The following is a 22,467-nucleotide window of genomic DNA, read 5'->3' as shown; positions in this document are numbered from 1 at the left end:
ATCCAGGACAATCCTAAAAAAACTAAAACATCTGGCAATCCTACATGTGCTGTAGCAAATATTACAAGTGAAACTATACTGAAAAACTACATACAATATAATTACATAACTACATAAAATATAATTAAAAATATTTTAATTGTCTGTTTGCTCTACTAATTAAAATCTTGCCTTTAATTTATAGATAATGAAAACTTAGGGGCATACACTAAATATTCCTTTCCTTTATTCTTTTTTCTGTTTTACCTGAAGAATATGGTTGTGAGTTATCATGAAAACATTAAAGTACAGTATNATAAAATTGTGTGTCACCAGCTGTTATGAAATTTTATTATAAAAACTTTTTATATTATTAATTATTATAAAATGGCAAAAAGTTTAATTTTGAGGGTAGTGACAAGTTTTATTTAAAAAAAACTGTAAATGCTAATAACAAATAACATCTTCATTAAGTCTGATCCCTCTCAAGATATGACACATGACTCCTCTGTATCTCTTCACCCCTCAACTTTTAACCATTAAAATATAACAGCATCCCTCATTTACCCATCCTCAGATATTAAACAAAATAGACACATGCATGAAAATTTGTTTTTTGACTATTTTGTATTCAGGGGATCTCAAAATGGGTCAAGTTTGGCACAATTCTAATACTTTCCCTTGTTATGTATACATAACAGCTAGGAAAGTAAGTGTCATTATTTTAAATATGTGAGAGAAAAATTATAACACTTTGTGGTAATTAGAAATATGACATAATGGACAACAATGCAATTTAAGAGGAGTGAAGAAACTATTGTTTGCATTCCTAGAACATTGACTTGTAAAAATGGCATGCTGCTGAACAGAAATACACATGTTCAAGTTGCATCTAAATGTCTCCACTTACAGAAAACATCTTCTGGCAGTTGGCCAAATGGCACAACACTTGCTCAGAACATACACAGTGTAGCATACTGATTCACTTCACACTTGAATTGCTAAACAGAATACACCCAAAAAGCATTATTTAAAGATTAAATTATAATAAAAAAGGAAAGATATTTTTCATATAGTATTTAATAATACTTATAAAATTTTGAATAAGAATTATTTAAATAAATGACAACAGTTATTCCTCATAGATTATGATGAACAAATATAAATTTTATGCAAGAATATACTGTATTTCTAGAGAGAGGTTCTAATACAAGTGAAAATTTATCTTTGTTATTTCATGTTAATTCATACTTATTAAAATTAAAGGTTTGCATTTTGGTTACTACTGAAATCATTAATTTTATCAAAGACATAACACCTGAACTTTTAAAATTATCATTAGATTTGCATTTTTTTTGTTTAACTACTGAAATTTTAATAACTTTTGTTTACTGTTCTTATAATTACTCAAACTTCTAAACATAAGTTCGATTTTAGATATTCTTCATGTATTTAATACTATATTTTGTGTACATATACCATTCTTGTTGTTCTTTCTTTTAGTGTATTACTTTTTTAATAATTATAATTTAAGTATATTATAATAAATATTCTAAATGCATTTCTATATGTTTAAATTAAATTTCTTAATGTTTTAGATTTAATTATGTATTAAATTTCTGCATGTTTGAAATTATGTGCCATAAAAAACAAATTAAAATAAAGTTTCTACAAATATTTTATCTGAGTTTTCAGACCAAAATAAAAACTATCCACATTTAGAGGATAATTATATACATACATAAAATGGACAATAAAATTTTTTTTTTTAAATTGCATTGTAAAATGATTAATGTAATGTTATTTGTGTACTACATTAAAACATCTTAGGAAAAAACAATGCAAAATCAGAATCATTATTACAAAATTAAAAACAAGAAATTTGTTTTTCATCATTACAATTTTGTTAAAATGTTAAATTTAAACTACACGAGTTTTTAAAATCATAAATAGATTTTACTTGTAAATGTTTTTTATTAGCACAAACTTATAAATTAACTAACAGTAATAATGTAAGAAGTAGTTGTTTGGAATTAATACAATGTAATAGTAACTTGTTTATAATTTTATACAGCATGAATCTTGCATTAATTTATTTCATTAATTACTATGAATATTTAAATTGCAGTGAAACGTGCAAAGAATTGTCTTAGGAAGGTTCTAACTAAAAAACTAGTTATTTCGTCATTCTGTCTAATTTTCTCCCATAAAATATGCTGTCTAAGATAGAACCTGTGAGACATGTTATAGCCATGTTATATCTTTGTTATAATTCTTTGCCATAAATTCCTATTAGTTCAAATCTAAATATTGCAAATACTGTATATAGATTGAAACTTGCAAAAAATGTGTTTACATTTTGAAGAAATGATCATTTTCTTTTTCTGACTTGCCTAAGACAAAGTCCCATGCAATTCTGGCTTTTATAAGTTTTACTGTATAAAGAAATATACTAAGCTTCTGATAGACATATAATATAAATACGTTTATGATGGAACTTAATGTTACTAACTTCCACTAATCGATGTATAAAGCTTAGTAAAAATTATAACCATATTTATAGTTTTAAAATATTCAACTCAGACGTAATAAAGAACAATAACTGATCAAACAATACATCCAGATTCATATTGGACTACAATAAGACAATAATTAATATAGTACAGTATTAAGTAATATGGACTAGAAAACTAATTTTTCTTCTAGTATATTCTAAATTAACTTTATGTATTACTAATTATTTACATTTAACACAAGATAGCAGGTTATCCACCTACTTCTAGTCTAAATTGCTTAATATATCTTATTAATTAGTTGATTGTAGCCCAATATGAATCCACCTGTATCATNAGAGGACAGGCCATACAAGTTATTCCTCTTGGCGAGTGTGTGTCACAACCTTTAGTCATCGAGCTTTTTTTTTTTTGTTTTATAAATAGAAAAAGAGAATTGATAGAGAGGAACAGAGTGGATATTTTTTTGCTTTGAGTAGAGAGGAAAAAACAAAATGGTGCCACCCTTTTTTTTGCTTTGTATTTGATCTTTGATGAACTTCCATATACAAAAACAAACATCCAACAGAAGACATTTTTGTTGCCCATACAATGGCATGCAACAAAGTAGACATCTGTTGAAAACTAATGGAAAACTGAAATCAGATAAAAGTGGCCTACCAATCTCATTCATTCTGTTAGACTACAATTCTATCTTTAAGGAAGGAAAAAAAATTATAAAGTTTTATTTTTATTGGATCAGGATAAGCACTATAGATCATGTTAATAAACTGTCATTCAATAATCGTAAAGGATTAACCATAAAAACAAATGGATATACTTGTTGAGAATTTGTTGTAGAAGTTTGCTATGCTTCAATTATATTTTTCCCCCATCTATTATTAGTATCAATTTTTTTTAAATAAATTCACACATTAAAGTATTAGTCCACAGTACATTATAACATCTTAAAATCTGTGCCACATGTGTTTTTCATATTAATAGACAGCAACAAAGCAATAAGAATAATGTCTCAGTTTTCTATAATATTGTCAAATAGGGAAAAGCAACTTTTTATGTCACTTTCTCACTAATGAGATATATATCATCAATCAACCAAATAATAAAATATTAAGCTTCTTTATCATAGATGAAGAAATGAAGCATTATCCAGTAGTAAAGTTCTGGTTAGCATCTAAAACTTTCAGTTATCTCATTTATGTAATTGCTGAAACATGGATACACAATTAATGTCACATATACTACATCAAACTAAAAAGGTTCTCTAAAAGGCTATCAGGAGAAAGTAAATTTATCTTTGCAGTATGTGATTTATCTCTGCTACAATGCATGATTCTATGCCATGGTAGATTCAGAATTTGTTGCAAGTTCTTTTCGAAGACATTGGACATTCTATATATTATTCAGATTTGACATTTAGTGATTTTCATTTCATATAAAATAATATACCAATAGTTGTGTTTGAAATAAAAATAAGTAACTTAATTTATATTTCTAGTTGGAGTTTCTTTTTTTTTTTAAATACTAAAAAATTCTAAGTGCTTTCAAACTTCAAACTAAACCCTTCATTTGAATTTGATATTTTGAAATATATAGATTTTTGTTAAGTTCTAAAATGCATACTCCTGAATACTGTTAAAGCAAACTTTCCAGCACTTTAGCTCATTTGAATGCTGTTATAAATACTAAGTATCAAAAAAGTCCATTAAAAATATAATCTAATTATAAATTTTCATCTGTTTCCTTCTTTGAAAGAGTACAGTACTTGTCATATCATCATTTTATCACCAATAAAGATGTCAAACATGCTGTTATAACATGAATGATACAATGGGAACATATAATGTGGACAAACTTATCACATACTTAGAATTGCCAGATACTTTCAGATAAAATGAGTTCTTCCTGAAAGCTAATGGAATGCTTCAATTCCATTGTATAGATGTATTTCTTTGACAGTAAAAATATACATTTGAAATATGGAAAAAGAAAGATATTTTATTCAAAAAACTGTTCCTACGATAAAGTTCTTCTGTCACTAGATAGCAATCAAAAACAATCCAGGACAATCCTAAAAAAACTAAAACATCTGGCAATCCTACATGTGCTGTAGCAAATATTACAAGTGAAACTATACTGAAAAACTACATACAATATAATTACATAACTACATAAAATATAATTAAAAATATTTTAATTGTCTGTTTGCTCTACTAATTAAAATCTTGCCTTTAATTTATAGATAATGAAAACTTAGGTGCTTTATGGTCGTGTCTTTACATAAAGTAAAATGATGATAAAAAGTTATCGCTTACAAAAAGTGTCTTATATCAATCATAAGTAGCTACTTTTATGTTTGAGGAAAAAACTGTAAGAGTGCTCCTCCATTGCTTTTTATTCTTTTATTAAAATAAAAATATGTAAATGACAAATTGACTGTCAAAACCCAATTTAATAAAAAATTATTTCTTAATGTAATTTCATTAAAAATATCATTTAAAATGTGAAAATAGCTTAATGAACTTGTTAAAATTTCTGTTAACAGTTTCATTTTGTCAAAAGTTACATAACTTCAAATATGAGTGAAAATATGATCCATTATCAACATTTAATGCTATTTTACTTTTTCAAAGGTAAAAATGCAACAGTTACAAAAAAAAATTTATACTTTATACAAAGAACATGTTGTAAATGCTCACACAGTACAAGGAGTGATTGTCAAAGTTTAATGCAGGAAATTTTGACATGAATAATGCTGAATATTCTGGAAGACCATCCACTGTTGACACAAGTTTAATTCTGTCGGAACTGCAGAATAATCCCAGAATAATTACTATAGAGATCAATAATCTACATATTTTCACTATAAGTGTTGAATCCATTTATCTGCATAAAACTAGAATGGTCAATAAATATGAAATTTGAGGCCCATATATTTTAAGTGAAAAAAATTTACTTGGTAGATTTTTAACATGTGATTCTTTGCTCAAGTAAAATAACAAACTTCCATGTTTAAAGGACATGATCACAGACAATGATTTATGACAACAATGCACAAAAAATAACTGGGTAATGCAGATTGAACCAGCAAACACTGTTGGCAAAACCAATCTTCACCCAAAGAAGATAATGTTCAGCATTTAGTGGAATTGAAAAGATGGTGTGTACTATACATTTACAGCCAATAATTAGACAATTAATTCATATAAGTACTGTTTGCAACTCAATCTATCAATATATATGTGATGATTCAAGAAAAGAAGCCAAAATTATTCAATAGAAGAAAACTTGTTTTTCATCATGACAAAGCAAGACCACATGTATCTTTAGACTTGAAGAAAATTATTGGAGCTTGGATGAGGTATTGTCATACACCTGCCATATTTACCAGATCTTGCACCTTCCAATTTTTCTCTTGTTCTCTAGAAAATTATTTAAATGGAAAAAATGCATTTTCTTTTGAAAACTGAAAAAAAACACATGAATCACTTTATAAGTCAAAAAGATGTAAAATTCAATATGGCATTTTTCAATCACTGAGAAAATGGCAAGAAATCATTGACCATAATAGACAATATATAATTAATAAATTTATTTATTTAAAGAAGTTAAAAAAAAATTAAAATTTTTGCAAAAAAAAATGAATGAACTTTTCTTCCAATCCAATATTTACTTCCATGCATTTGCTTATGTAAAAAAATACTGTATTGCACATTTTCATTTCTATTAATATTTTTCCAATTAACTATTCTTTAAAAATTAATTTGAAGTACAATATACAGTACATTCTTTATGAGTTCTTTGATAGCATCAGTATTTAAAATTACATATAATAATAAATGCTTCATTTTCTCATCTTGATTGCATATTTCTATTTAGGTCAAAATTTATAAACAGTAAAAATCAAACTAATTTTCAACTTATCTAACCCCCTCTAGAATATTACAGCATTTCAAAGAAATTAAAATGTAGAAAAACCTAAAAATACAATAGAATCAAATTAAAACACATCCACATTTTAACTTTAATTCTTTACATTTGCTGCTTTGTCTATCATTCTATACCATATAACACTAAGAGTCTAATGTTTACTTTGTAAAATTCTCTCCTAAATCAGATATATTATTTTAAATTATTACACATTTTTGTTTGCTTATCTTCAAGAAGAATTAAGATGTTGCATAAAGAAAAAGCTCTTTAGAAACTTCTCAATCTTTAAATATCAAAATTTAACACTAGTTTTTCAGATTATTCATTGTTTTCAAATGATTTTTAATATTTTGTAAATATTTTAAAAAGTCACTAGTTCCATTACATTTAGTCTTCCTTCAAACATGCTACTTTTCGTGTTGACAATACATGATATTTTGTCTTGAAAGCCATATGTATCTATACTTTTCAGTTTTCTTGGAGATTAAATGAGCATAGTACCAAATTAGAAGTAGAGAAACTGTTGTACCAAAAACAAATTAGAATCTGAAGAAGTATCATAACGGGTTCCAAGAAATTAATGCAAAATAATCATATCACTATTCTCAAATAAAACATACAAACCATGTACAGGAATCAAAAAGCAACAGTTTAAAGAAAATAAATGAAATGTCATGATACAATATATTTGAAAAAGTCAAATTGTATCATAATAATATTGTGCTTACATAAAAATTTATTTTATGATAATTTAGTAGTGTAATATGAAAAATTAAAATGCATGATATCAAAATTCAATACTACATCTGACATCAATCTCAATATTCTCATCTTGAATCTGACTATCTCAATAATCTACAAAAATGATCATTTCAGCAATGTAATAAAGTACTGTAGACTTATTGCATTATAAAAGAATTTGAAAATATTACTTACAATTAAGACAATGATTGAAAGCAACGATATCATAATATCATTGCTTTCAATTTATATCAACAAAATAAAACTATAAATTTTATTTTAAAATCTACTTTCATAAAAATTAAATATATATTTATTTATTCATAATTATACAGCTATATCTCAGTGTGCAAACTGTATCCAAATTCTTGCATACATTTTTTAAATTGTTTTAACATGTATTATAAATTAGAACCAATAAAACCAGAGTTTCTACTAATTGTAGTCTTATTTAGTCACTCTGTTTAATGTTATCAGTATAAGCGAGTCCCAAAATGATCACAAGAAAATTCTATCATATTCTCAATGATTTGAACATTTGTACTTATCATTTCAATTATAGAATATTCATATTTAATATCATAAAAACTAAAATTTTGAATATATTATAAATGTTCTGAGTACAGCAGAAAACATTATATTATATAAAAATACAGTTGAACCTGTCTATCTCTAATCTCATGGAAACAAGAAAAAATTTCAAGATAGACAGGTTTCAAGATGTAAGGGTTCCTACAAAGTAAATGGTAATAGGTTTGGTTAAAAGCTATTGTATTAATAAAATACCATACAAGTACAGTACATACCTGTATTAGATATAAATAAGATAATTTTGACATAGCTTAATAGAGTGTCAATTTCTCATGCTTGACTTTCTTCAATGAATAAGATGCGAGCCAAACTCAGAGCCAATCAGAGAAAAGTGGCTTTAATTTGCAATTTTAGTAGGTAATCTATTGAAAGAGATGATTCAAAGCTAAGTGACTATATTTTGATAGCATTAACTACAGTTTGTACTATCAAAATATAGTCACTGAGCTTTAAATTTTTAATTGACACTTCAGTTCATAATTTGAGATATAGAGGTTTTGGGAGAAAATTATTTGAGATAAACATGGAATATATATATTGAATTTAAACTGAAAATGCAAGGGGAGAAAATAAATTTCAAGATAAGAGGTTTTTGAGATAAACATATTCAACTGTATATGAAAATTATTTCTATAGTATGTAGTAAGAAAAGATGCAAGTATAATGAAGTTGTCTTGTGTTAATGATAGTTAGCATAACGGGCTTTTTGATGCATTCCTGTTTCTACAAATCACTTTGCAATTGTATGGGACTATACCCAATTCTCAACTTATGCACTCTTATATGTCTCTGGATGCTGGAGAGAGGCTGTTGGACGTCTTGCATGTACTCATTCAAAGTTGGAAAGGTCACTTTTGCATCTGGATAAATGTTTAAGTAAACACCCTGTACATTTACATATATAAACATCTCAAAACCTAATGATTATATTAAAGCCAAACAATTACCAGATTAATGAGATGGTGCCTAATGCCTACCTCTAGTGCTAAATTACTATATTTACAAACTACATATTAATGCTATATTCTTATATCCGCATATTTGAAAATAAAATTTCTTTTGAAAAACAACTATTACACCTTAAAGTTCAGCAAAAATCTATTCACCATACAGACAAACATTTTCAGACATGGTCAATGTTCTTCTTCAGGTCTTATTCAAATTCTAGAATTTAAACAGTAAAGACTAAGACTAATTTATCTGTATGGTAAATAGATTTTGTTGAACTTTAAAAAGGTGTAAATTAAATGTAAATTCCTTTTGTTTGTTCACTGAGCATTATCAAGAATCTATATTTTCATATAGGAATATGAAATAAATTCTCAAAAATATTGGATGTATTCAGTGATAATAAAGATACAATAATTTTTTTGATGATAATTTTATACAATAATTTATTTAAAATCAATGCCTTGATCTCAAAAGCCAATGAATTTTTCTTTACATTGTCTTCAAATATAAATCAACTACTGTATATAAATATACCAACTACTATACTATACAGATCAATTTTATATAGTTTCAATTTGTCACAAATCTCAAATATATATGTAAATTTCTTGTGCATAATAACAGCATTGATAACTATATCTAATGTTATAATCAAATTTAATATTATGTAAATTCTAATAGTAAATATTCTACACTATTTAAAGTGGTTTAAAATAATAATAATAAATCAGCTTCATCACCTCTTACAATCCACACACACACACAATACAAACAATACAGTCCAGACAAATTGAGTTTGTCTAGACTGGTGATTTTCAACCAGTGTACCGCGTTAATTTTTGAAGGTTATTAAACAAATTTTTTTCGAAAAAAGCCCAAAGAACAATAAGTGTACATGTCAAAATTAAAACCTCTTTTAAATTGATTATACAAGTTTTTCATTGTTATAATAAATAAATGTATACATAATGTAGTAGAAAATATATATTCATAAGCAAAATTATATGTGCATAACACTAGTTTATTTCATTTAAAATGAAAATTTTCTTTTAATCAAAAACGTATCTATAATTTTCCATATTTAGTTCAAATTATTTTAACTTAGAAATAGTGGAACGTTGGGCAGGTTCATAAAGGCAATTAACATGCCACTTTTAAATGCAAATTAAGACTTAATGTTAATTGCTTTTCTTATTTAAAGTAATAATTTTCATTTACATAACTATTGTTGTAACCTGCTGTTACTTTAAGGAAGAACAATACTGTTTTATGTAATTCTTAAAAATATAGACAAAAAGAATGAGATCGTGGCAAGTAGTGTGACAACAGAATGTTTACAAACAAAACTTGATTTATTCCAAGAAAATTTTTGCTGCGGAAATTTAATTAAAGGTTCAAGTGTGCCATGAGATAAAAAAGGTTGAAAAACACTGGTCTAGACAAATGCAAAACACTCCACACTGAAAAAGGAGTTCTGAAGAAAGTAAATTTTGTACTCAAGAAGTGGAAATATTATCAAATCCATAAAAAAGGGCTGTTGGAATCCTAAATATTTGTAAAATATTTAGGATTCCAATATGCCAAACTTACAGAACATGCACAAATTAAAAAAAAGATTAACACTTGAATCCCAGAACAGATTACACACAGTACTAAGAGCACACTTAAAAGCAAAACATACTATTAAAGCTATTAATAATATATTGTCCCTGTACTCACTTATTCTTTTGGTTATATGCTGGATAGACACAAATCTCAAGCAACTCCAAAGGAAAACACCACCACTAAACATATCATTCAAAACCATCTGTAGAAAGACTAACTCTTCCTCATAAAGAAGGTGGCCATGGCCTGACTAATATAGTCACAGCCTGCATTACAAACAAATTCTGATACTGTGGGAATTTTCCACAAAAAATATCAAGATTACATAAAACTATAGCTCAGGCAGACAGTAACAACATACCTTTAAACTTACACTCTGAGCACATGGACATTGCTCAACACATAAACAACAGACACCATTAAGCAGTCATAGGCCCAAAAGACACTTCATGGCAGGCATGCCTATGATCTAGCTCAGGACTATGTTGACAAAACTGCATCAAACTACTGGATGACTAGGGGCTGTCTGGAGAGACTGAGAGGTTTATGATTGCCATTCAAGATCAGATCATAAATACTAAAAACTATAGAAAACATCCTGAAGGATAATCACTAACAAATGATTCTTGCAGAAAATGCCACATACTGCCAGAAACAATACAACATATAACTTCTGGTTGCAACCTCTTACCATAAACAGACTTACTTACATAGTGTATTATATTTACCATTTTCTTATGCCTAAGAGCTTTCACATAAACAGATTATTAAGCACCCAAGTACCATACTACAAATATACTCCACAGGCAGTATTAGATGATGACACACACAAAATATACTATGGCAAGCCATAATCACAGTTAAAACAATTCTTCACAATAGGACTGACATCACTCTCATTGACAAATGTAGTAAGATCGTTTATGTAATAGACATCTCTTCCAAACACTCATAACATAAAAATTGCTCACACAGAAAATCAACAAGTACACTCCACTCGCTCAAAAAAGAAAACAGATGTGGAGGATGGATAAAGTATTTATTATTTATTGTATCTGTTGTCCTCTCTTCTACTCGTGTTATACTACATACACTACACAAAAGTCTAGAAATATTAAATCTTAATAAAAACATACATGGCACTACAGAAAGCAGCAATATTGAACACACATCACATTGTTACGAAGTTTCTTGATGTTGATGCATATACCAATAACATATCTTAATGTTACAGTTGTTTCGGTAGTTATGCTTTGACTTTAGTCCAGCACAGTACTTGACACCAGTACCAGACGAGCATGACATTCACAGTATATTATTAATATATCTATGACATTGTTGCCATCATCATAGCTATTTAATATTCTATATCCCATCATAATTTTAATAAGTAATAAAATTTTAATTTAAATATGTGATTAAAATAACTAAGTAGTTTCTTAATTTGAATCAATTACAGTTATTTTTGAAAAAATTCAAATAACATAGTATAATTTTGAGTAAATTCATTTTACAAAATTAAAGTAAATTTTAAAAATCTACATTTTTAGCAATTTATATGTAAGAAATTTAATATATGATTCAGATTGTAAAATTTATATTTATATAATAGCTAATTTACATTGTTTCTTAAGTTATTTTTTACAAACACTGACATCTTGACTTACAGTGAAATACTGATAAATAAGAATGATCTCAAATTCAGCAAATTAAAAACATACCATTGTGATTTCCTGAATTAAGAACACTTTAAACATTAGTATTCATTCTAAAATTATAAAATTTTAATTACATTCATCAGATTTATAACAAAAATCTTAAAAGTGCATCAATTTTTTCTCCTTATAAATTTCTTTCCTCTCATTTTGGTAATAACAACTTTAAGTTATTTATTAACATTCAAATGATTATTTTCATCTTAATCATAATTATTTCACTTGAAATTTATTTGTCAAATATGTACATAATAAAACTTTTTAAATGATCTTATATTATATACATTCAAAACATTTACTTAAATTAAAATTAAGAAAATATAAAGGAAATAAAATTCAAAATTAAACAACTCCTATTTTTTAGTATCAGAACAAAACAAATCATCATTTTATATAATTCTTACTGGTAATTCCGCCACTGATGCAATTTGTACTAAACAATACATGCTTTATTATTTTCAATTACATTAAATATTTGAAAGATTTGACATCCAGATAGACAAAAGAAACAACCATGCAAAGAAATAATTTTGTCACAATATCAAGCACAAAATAAATTTATCTAAAATGAACATAATTAGAAATTTAAAATAAAGAAAAACCATGCTAAATCAATTCTTTAAAACATCTAAACTATATAATTTCTTACAAAATCTAAACACATTTACATTATAATGAATATACAAAAATTTTGAAATCAGATATAAAGGTTTCTTTGGTAAATGAATACTATTATTATTATTCATAATTACTCAAAATATACATTTAAACATTATTTTACAAATAAAATAATAATTTTGTAATTAAATTTCTAATTCATGATAGAAGGTATAAAAATTAATTTAGAGATCACAAATATAAAACTATAAAAATTCCCTTTAAAAATTAAAAATAGGGTAGTTCTTGTAAAACTAAATTCCTTAAAATTTATGAAATTAATTAATTATATTCAAGTCTTACATTAAATTATTATTGTTTTTATATTTGTGAATATATTTATAAAGAGAATCTTATCTGTAATATATTTTTATAAGAATTTAACCTAAATAATACCTTCTTTCTGATTTCAACAGAATTTCAAATAAACTCATTTTATTATAAAGTGGTAATCACTGATGGTAACACAGTCTTAATAATAAATATTAATATACTTGACCTCAGCATGCTTTGTTAATTGAATTACAATCACATGCACCCTAACCAAAGGGGTAAGACAAATGACAAGCAGGAAGGACTCCCTAGCAAACCTGCTTATCTGCAGGTTGATTACCAGGTAGAGCCAGGTACTTGCTGAAGTGTGGTTTCCATTCCCCTTGTGCCGATGGGGCGTTGGGTGTGGTAGGGGGTGATGCCCCACCACCAATTATGTCCAAAAAATCTGTGGGCAAGGGACAGAATAAGGCAAAGCATAAGCAGGAAAAGGAAATAGAAAAACCTACCTGTTAAGTAAGGCCTCCTTCCAATAATAATATACACAAAATAAAGTTTTAGAAATAGCTATTTTAAATACACAAGAATTATTGGAAGGATTAATGATCTTCATTCTTTGTGTTGTATAAAGATTAAAATCTTTCATATGTATTGCAATCCTCTGTTGATATCTGCAATACTAATTCTCTTATTTAGCAGAAGATAATATGCAGTGTTAATCATTGCCATGAAAATAATCAGAAATAGCTACAGTATTATGAATGTCAATTTTTGTTTTTGTTTTTTTTTTTCTTAATCTTAGTGTTGCATAAAATTACAATTTTTAAATTGACATTAAATTATTTTATGCTGATAATATAAAATATTATGCATTGTTACAAATTTTTCAATTTTAAAATTTTTGTTAAAACAATACTTATTTTCATACATATAATATGTAAAATATCACTTTGAATTTTAATGATTTTTCTTTTAATGTTTTAAAGAAATATATATATTTAAATATGATGAATTATTTCTTAATGTTTTAACTCTTAATACATATTTAAATTTTTTGAGTTTATTTACAAATAAATTTATGTTTAATAATCATGAAAGTATTTAATGAATAAAATTTTAATAGTAATGATTATAATGAAATAGTATTATTTAAAATGAAAGGACTTTGTATAAATCACACAATTAAAATAATGAATAAGAATGATAATTTTAACTTTTTTTAACAGTTAATAAAATGATATTTTCATTATACATATTAACATACATGTTTATATAAATATTGGAAGGAGACCCTACATATAAACAAAAGTGAAAGAAGAAATTGGCTGAATGTACAAACATGTACAATTATAGAGTATAGCAAAAAAGATATTCATAAAACATGCAGAATGGAAAGAGAAAGTTTAAGGACAGATTTCACATCCCCACATTAAGACATTTCTCAGAACATAAAAATCAAGAATTCCCAAAAACCATTTGACAATTAATTGTGCATGACTAATCTAAACTTTTCATTAAAACAAATTTTCAAAAATCTATGAAACACATACTCATTTATTATTATTATTATTATTTCAGAAAAAATAATAATATATATTTTTATTAAATGCAGATGTAGGTGTTTGAAATACAATATTTAAGATATTTAATTATAGAGAATTCAATATTAAAAAAAATATTTTAATCAGTAATCACTCTACTAAAATAAATTTGTGTCTAAAAATTATATATTTTTTGTTTTACTATTAAAAGTATTTTCAAATAATTTCAATTAATGGTAGAGATTCCAAAAAGAGAACAGTCAAAGAGTTAAGTGAAATATTTTATTACGCTTAAATTCTTCATGTAATTTAGACTGAACAAAAATATTATTATTTAAATTTGTTTTAAAAATTATTAAGTTATCAATATGTTGAATTTAAAAAATTTACATTATTCCCATAAAAAAAACATACTATTTTTAAACTTTCTCCAACCATTTTTATATTAATTTAAAGCTGTTTCAAATATTTGCCAATTCAAATTTGTGATTATTAAATTTTTAAAATAATAATTAAATTTTTATTACACATTATGAGCTTGAGTGCTATTAAAATTTAAACTGCTCATATTGCTAAAAGCAAAATACATTAAAGTAAATTTAAATTTGCAATTTAACCGTATTAAAATTATATTTAAAAAATAAAAACTAATATAATTATTTAAAAATTTAGATGAAAATATCTTATTTACATTAAGAAATTTCTAATATTTAAGTGTTAGTTTTTACTCACTATGTGAACCGAACATGCTTTTACTAGAATTTCTTCCAATTTCAGCTAATGAGCGAATAAGTGGTAATCTAGAACTTTTCTCACTCCATTCATGCCTCCTTTCATGTTGATGTCTATGCCTTCTTAACAAAGCCTCCTTGACCCGATCCCTAAAGTCAGCTTGTAATTGACCAGAATTGACCATATTTTCTAATACAAGGTCTGCAAAAAAGAATATTTTCAGAATTTAAAAACAGATATAAAAATTTAATTATTTTATATTTTATTTTACTGATAAATAAAATAGTCAAAATTTTTTTCATAATAGCTTCATCGTAACTTTTCATTTTCAACAAAAAGCAAAATATGAGTCTTAAAATCATTGAAGATTTACTTCACTTTATTATTAGCAATATCATAACTGCTTTAGTTTAGCAAGAATTATATTTTTATGAAAATATTTATAAAATAGTCTATCGGTGGTTATCTAAAATAAAACAGGTATTTATTATTATTGTTTACAGGTATTCATTATTATTGTTTGCAAGTATAATAATAAAATTTTAATAAAACATTTCAAATGCAAATGATTAAACAAACTATCCTTACAATTAAGTTTAAAAAGTCAGAAGTAATTCACTATAATTATCTTACTTATTTTAATAATTTTTAAATAATTTAACAACCAAATTCAGACATTATTCTCAAAACTTATTAACAAACAATAACAATTCACCTTGACAGTTTCATTGAGAACAAGTCAAACGTCAAAATATATTTTTACATTTTTAAAATTTATGATTGAAAAATAATATGTTATTATATGATAAATTATACACGAAATGGCAAGATAATTTAATTAGGTGTTTTTTTATTTAGTATTGACTTAGGAATTTTTTTTTAAATATCTATTATTTGAATACTAAAGATTTACTGTATGATGAAAAAAAATAGGCCAATCAGAATAGTTAAATTATCCTTAACTTTCAAATTTGCTTGATCAAACTGCTTTATTTCCAAATTAAAAAGCTATATCTTAACATCTACTTATTGAAAATCAAATGCATTAAAAATTGTGTAGCGATAGCATTAATATATATAATAATGTGTTACATTTTTTAGTACATGATAAATATCAAACAAGATAAAGCATGTAAAAGAAAGTTGCCTCATAGGCTATAATGTTCATATATCAATTTCCATTTTGCTGTTAACTACTGTTTGTAACATTGATACCATTGTTATTGTATGTTATCACCATGATGCAAGTTTTGGTCAATCTTATCTCAGAAATGTTACGATAATTCCGTAAATAAAAACAATTTTTTTATCTATATTATTATTTAGAACTAATTCTAAAAGAAAATAGTTATCATCATATTTCCTTTACCCTAAGATACATACATTTTATTAAAGTCTCCAAAATCATAATACATCGTACATTAATACTTGATATCAAAATATGTGGTTCAGATATTACCTACTCATGATCAAACTTCATTGTATCTATTCTTCCTGTTCTTATTTCAGTTTTATGCATTAATAATATTATAGGTGATAATTAAAAGTCAGACTATTTGCCAGACATTTTAAATGTTTCAAAAAAATTATTTTATAATGCAACATTTAAATACATGATTCCTTTTTATTTCAAAGAGCACAGAAAGAATGCTGGAGGCATAAATAAGTATATAGTTTTCATTTATTTTAACATTTAAAATCATAATAAAATTTGTAATAAAGGATACATTTTTATAATTTTAGGTTAATAAAAAAGTGTGTGCATTCTCAACTTTAAATTGATAGTATGATGTACAATCAACAGCATATTAAAATCAAAGGAATAGTAAATGAGTGAGTGAGTATGAGTGTGTATTTGAAATTAATAAGTAATAGGCCATTTATTATAAATCATAATACATGAAGTACATATTGATAATAGATTCAGTTCTCATCTAAATAAAAATATATATCTGCTTGAGCATCTTTTCAAATGAACATATAACTTAAATATCAAATCTTAAAAATGACTGACTAATAACTAAAGTACAAGGTCTTTAAGTAAAATTGATGATCATTCCATATAAAAAATTCTCTCCTTCAAACTTTGATCAAGTCATATATATTTTATAAAATCACAATAATTTTTAAAAATAAAACAAAGATAATAATTTAACATAACTTGCTAAATTATTCGTGAAGTTGCCACAGGCATTTCAGCTATAAAGTGTAAATTTATTAGCATTTGTTTTTGTACTCCAAGACATTATATACCATGTAAAAAAAATTTTAAAATGTAATATAATTTAGAATTTGGAAATTTACATATTGCAAAATTATATCAATTATTAATTTTTTGAAAGAAATTTCTAAATAAAATTAAAATTTACCAGAAATTTGTTCTAAATTTTGTGCTTCCATATCTAACATAACTGTGCCATTTAAAATACAACTTCGGAGTTCAAATAAGGAATGTAAGGATATGGTAGCAACATGTGGTTTGGACCATCGATTACCGCCTTCTTCAACATCCTCTTCAAACTTAATCCATCTAATAATTTAAAAATTATATGAAATCAGCAGTTAAATAGAAAACTATAAATTATTACAACTTTTTCAAATTACATCTACAAACCTTGCTGTTTCTCTCCACTCCATATCATCTCCATCTCCATGTAATTCTTCCATCTCACTGAACAGTGGATGAGCTTCATGTGTACCATCTTCGTCCTCTCCAAGAATAAAATGAACACGCTCTGCTGGTGGTGTAACTAATAAAAATTTATATTTATTAAAATTTGTCTAACTGAAGAACTTCCAATCAATTTCTTTAATAATTGCTTTCAATTCTTCTTCTAATTCAATTTAACAAAATGTAATTGTTTTCTAGTAATCTAAATTACAATAACTACATTAGCATTAATACTGTTAATTTTGGAATTTCTTTCAGAATTAGTTTCTGAATAAAGAAAGGAATTTTATTAATTTTAATGCTATCTTTGGGGAATGTGTAACTATCTTTTACTTTTCAATATTTGTCTGTAATAATAAATAGTCTTTTAAATAATAAATATTAAAAATTTTAAAAAGTTTTCTTTATTTTCAAAATATTTGGAATGTAAGTTTGTTTTAATATAAGTATTGCTCATTTAAAAAAGTTTAAAATATTTGTATTTAATTATTCAAATAATAAAATAAAAAGTTTTGGACTTCAAAACGAAGTCTTAGTTTTTCTATTGATTGCTATTTTGTAAAACAAAAACTTAAAAATGTATAAGGTTCTATACAATTAAATTAGCAATTCATTATTACATTAATAAATTTTAATAAATACATTACATATAAACATTTATTCTAATAACTATTTGGAAAATAATTATTTTCACCGAATTATATCATACAAAATATAACAAGCATAATGTTTAATTTAAAACATTCAATATTTAAAAATTATTTTATATTAGAATTTGGAACTGAAATTTGATATATTAATAATGTAACTATATTTATTAATATCAGCATAAACAAAATACAAGTTATCTAGTTCCAAAATGGAACTCATTAGAAAAATATATTTTTATTTTGAATTAAACTATTTTATACAATATAAATTTTCATTTGAATTTAAACTGTTTATTATTATTATTATTATTCTATATCAAATATTAAATTTATTTTAAATATTTCAAAATAAATTCTTTAAAAGAATACCACACAAATTTATTTCACCAAATTCCTCAAACACTTACAGCTATCTAAATGATGTATGTTTATATAGCTATCTGTTGATGCCTCTAAGAATGAGTTCGAAAGCTTAAAAGTACTAGAATTTAATGGCAATTTTTACATCTTAATCTTTAAGAGAGAGAATTTGCATGAATGAAAAAACAGAATTAAGGAAAACATTATAAATTCCAATTTTCCTGAAAATTTTTCTAAATAAAATATAATTCTAGTCCTAAAACTGTAGTACACAATACAAAAATTCAAATTATCCAAAAGATAGCATTTCCAATAAACTGTTAATTTATTATTACCAAACTTAGAATTATGCAAATTAAACTGCTAATTGAATTGGATATGCTGTTGAATAGTTAAAGTACATAAATTCAGAATCAATGTTATACGAGAAGTCTCAGAAAATATTATTTAAACCTATAAACCCTTTAAATTAGGCCATCAATTCTATTTTCTTCACTGATTATTCCTGAGTCTAAATATCCAGTTTATCTATGTTTTTCTCACTGGTAGTGTAAAAACACACAATAAAATCAACAAAAATATTTAATGGATTTGACAACAACTTTCACAAATTATACCATTTTGTATTGACATCAAATTTATTTCTGGAACCAGTGTATTTGAGCAATACATAACTTTTGTTTTGACAAATTTAGATATAATTTTTTTTAGAAAAATTGGGATTTATATATACAGATATTTATATATGAATATTTTACATAAGTAAATTTTTTATTAATTTTTTCACACATTTACAACTGTATGAAAAAAAAAAAAAGCTAATAAAAAATTTACAAAATTACTGCTTATTTTGATTTACAGAGACAACTTAAAAGTAGATTCATATTTTAACTTAAGTTAATCTATTGGTTAATCTTTAAAGAATTTTTAGTAAGTTCTATAATAAAAAAAGATTATTATTTATTATTTATAATGTCTTATGTTTGAATTGTCATAGGATTAATTTGCATGAGTAAATTAATAGATTCAGAGAAAATTTAAATTACTATCTCATTTTTATTTAGAAAAACATGTTTTTATCCTTCTATAATTTATTATTCTGCTAAAATACACATTTTTCCAAAATATTATATTCACATATATTTTTAAATTATAAATATTGAATGTTTCCATAAGATATTAAATTTATTATTATTATTTTGACCACATTTTAAATCTAACATTATTTTTATTTCTTTCAATGAAAATTAAGATAAACATTACACACTAGAAGCCACTTATTACAAATATTCTTGTCAAGCATTTATCAGTACAGTATCAGTAAGTAGATTCCACTGTATTATATTAGTGTTTTATGAAATTATCAAAAATTTAATATACTTTTTAACTTAATGACTATTCTAATAATTTAAACAGGTAACGAAATATACAGTATTTAATTTCAATACCAATCTTCTTATTTACAACTTAGTTATTTAGGAAAAGTTATCAACAATAAATAATTACGCTTTAAATAAAATCTAACCTGGCTTATGGAATTCATTGTTGTAATCCGCAGTAGTCCCATCTTCTCGTTTCTTTTGACCATTTTTATGATGACGATGATGGCGACGATGATGACTCCTCCTACGATAACCAGGAACGTGCAAGCCTACGTATACAGTGTGAGCTCTGTGACCTACAAAATTATGATAAATATTAGTAAACATTGCATTCCATCTAAATATTGATTTCTGATTTAATTTTGTCTAAATAGAAATAAAATATACAGATTCATAAATACAATGTTTGCTTACGTATATTTGATTTTACTTAATATATCATAATATTTAAAATTTGGAAAACAAATTTGTTTTTGTTTAATTTATTTTTCACGCAAATTTAAATAAAAACAACAACCAAAAATATAAATTATTTATATCTAACTTAAATCTTAAAATAATAATGTTCTTAAGTAGATAAACTAAGAAATCAATAATTGAAGTTTTCTGAAGATAATTCCCGAAATTCTCGAATTCTCCATCTTTATGAAAAGATAAATTTAAAAGAAATACAAGATACTATCGATACCGGAAAACCGCGGAAACTTTTCTTACTAAAAATTTTCAAAATATTTAGATAATGTTAAAATTAATACCATTTTACCTTAATAAATTTAATATAATTGGATTAAAAAAAAAGATTAAATAAAATTATTCTTTATATAAAAAAAAACTTTGAATGTAATTTTTTTTTAAACTAAAACAGTTCTAATAATATATTTTATAAAAATTAAATCTTAGAAAATTCATTAACAAGTAAAAAAGAAAAAAAAATTCATTTTTCTACACAATGATTTAAAAACAATTTATGAAAATTTTTCAATTAAGTTAAATTGTAATAAATTTAACTATTAAAAATTAAAATATATTTTAAATTTAATTCGAAACATTGTAGCTAGTCAACAGTGGTAAGCATTTGTCTATTGTACTGTAGATATAGTTATAAAGTGTATGAATAATAAAGAGCCCAATTCATTTTCATTTAAATTTGTTTTAATTGAAAATACGTCAAGAATCTCGATAGAAATAAATATAAATACATTATTGTGTATTAAAATTTCCAAGATTCATTTAGAAATATATCCAAATTTTCCGGGGTTTTTTGTTAATTGTCATAGAAATTTTTATATAAAACAGAAACCGAAATAATAAGTCATCGCAGTGAATTCCCGTTTCTATTTCAAAATTTAAAAAAAAAAAAAAAAAGTCTTGGCTTCCTTAAAATAAAAAAAAAGGAAGTATGAAAACAAATTAATTGTTTAATATAAAATATATATTTATATATAACAAGAAAGTATTGATAAAAAAAACGTGAAACGTATAACTGTAAAAAAAATGATTGGCTTCCGATAATAAACCACGTGTACGAAACGCGTAATGGACACAGGAATATAAATTAAAACAAAGAACTTACCCTCGAAATCCTGGTCTGTGTAACTAGGATGGGTAATCAAAGCTCCGGGATCTCTAGGCGCTTCGTCTGGCGCAGAAGGTTCCATCACTCGAGAATTGTGACCTGGCCTGCCAAGGAAACCAGAAGAAATAGTCAATTAAGAATACGTAGATGAGCACATGGACATTACGCCGCCAGAGGGACTGACAACGTCACGTCCTGGAAAGAAGATTGCGTCACTTCTTTGGATACAGAAGTTTAAGTCGAGGCAGTGATAGCCGGCCATCACGCAATACATAAGCAGGTAGCGGAACATTTTACACGTTACATATAGTTGTATAGCTATCTGTTGATGCCTCTAAGAATGAGTTCGAAAGCTTAAAAGTACTAGAATTTAATGGCAATTTTTACATCTTAATCTTTAAGAGAGAGAATTTGCATGAATGAAAAAACAGAATTAAGGAAAACATTATAAATTCCAATTTTCCTGAAAATTTTTCTAAATAAAATATAATTCTAGTCCTAAAACTGTAGTACACAATACAAAAATTCAAATTATCCAAAAGATAGCATTTCCAATAAACTGTTAATTTATTATTACCAAACTTAGAATTATGCAAATTA

The 22,467-nt window shown here is 25.0% G+C and overlaps 1 protein-coding gene across 1 annotated transcript in view; it reads right to left on the bottom strand.

Moving 5' to 3' along the window:
• The window catches only part of LOC111624881 (sodium-driven chloride bicarbonate exchanger-like), an 84,517-nt gene extending 62,517 nt beyond the window's left edge, over positions 1-22,000 (bottom strand). Inside the window, exons 1-6 of the mRNA XM_023367855.1 lie at positions 21,865-22,000; positions 20,435-20,587; positions 17,843-17,978; positions 17,598-17,758; positions 15,229-15,429; positions 13,296-13,403 (exon numbers count right to left, since the gene is read on the bottom strand). Coding sequence (XP_023223623.1) covers positions 13,296-13,403; positions 15,229-15,429; positions 17,598-17,758; positions 17,843-17,978; positions 20,435-20,587; positions 21,865-21,949 — 844 coding nt within the window. The 5' untranslated portion in view covers positions 21,950-22,000. The remainder of the gene's footprint in view (positions 1-13,295; positions 13,404-15,228; positions 15,430-17,597; positions 17,759-17,842; positions 17,979-20,434; positions 20,588-21,864) is intronic.
• Positions 22,001-22,467: the final 467 nt, after the last annotated feature.

This window comes from Centruroides sculpturatus, unplaced genomic scaffold (genome assembly GCF_000671375.1).
Source record: "Centruroides sculpturatus isolate CEXI.00-Female unplaced genomic scaffold, Cexi_2.0 scaffold476, whole genome shotgun sequence".
In the NCBI taxonomy this organism is placed as follows: Eukaryota; Metazoa; Arthropoda; class Arachnida; order Scorpiones; family Buthidae; genus Centruroides; species Centruroides sculpturatus.
This window is presented reverse-complemented; position numbering and strand designations above follow the sequence as displayed.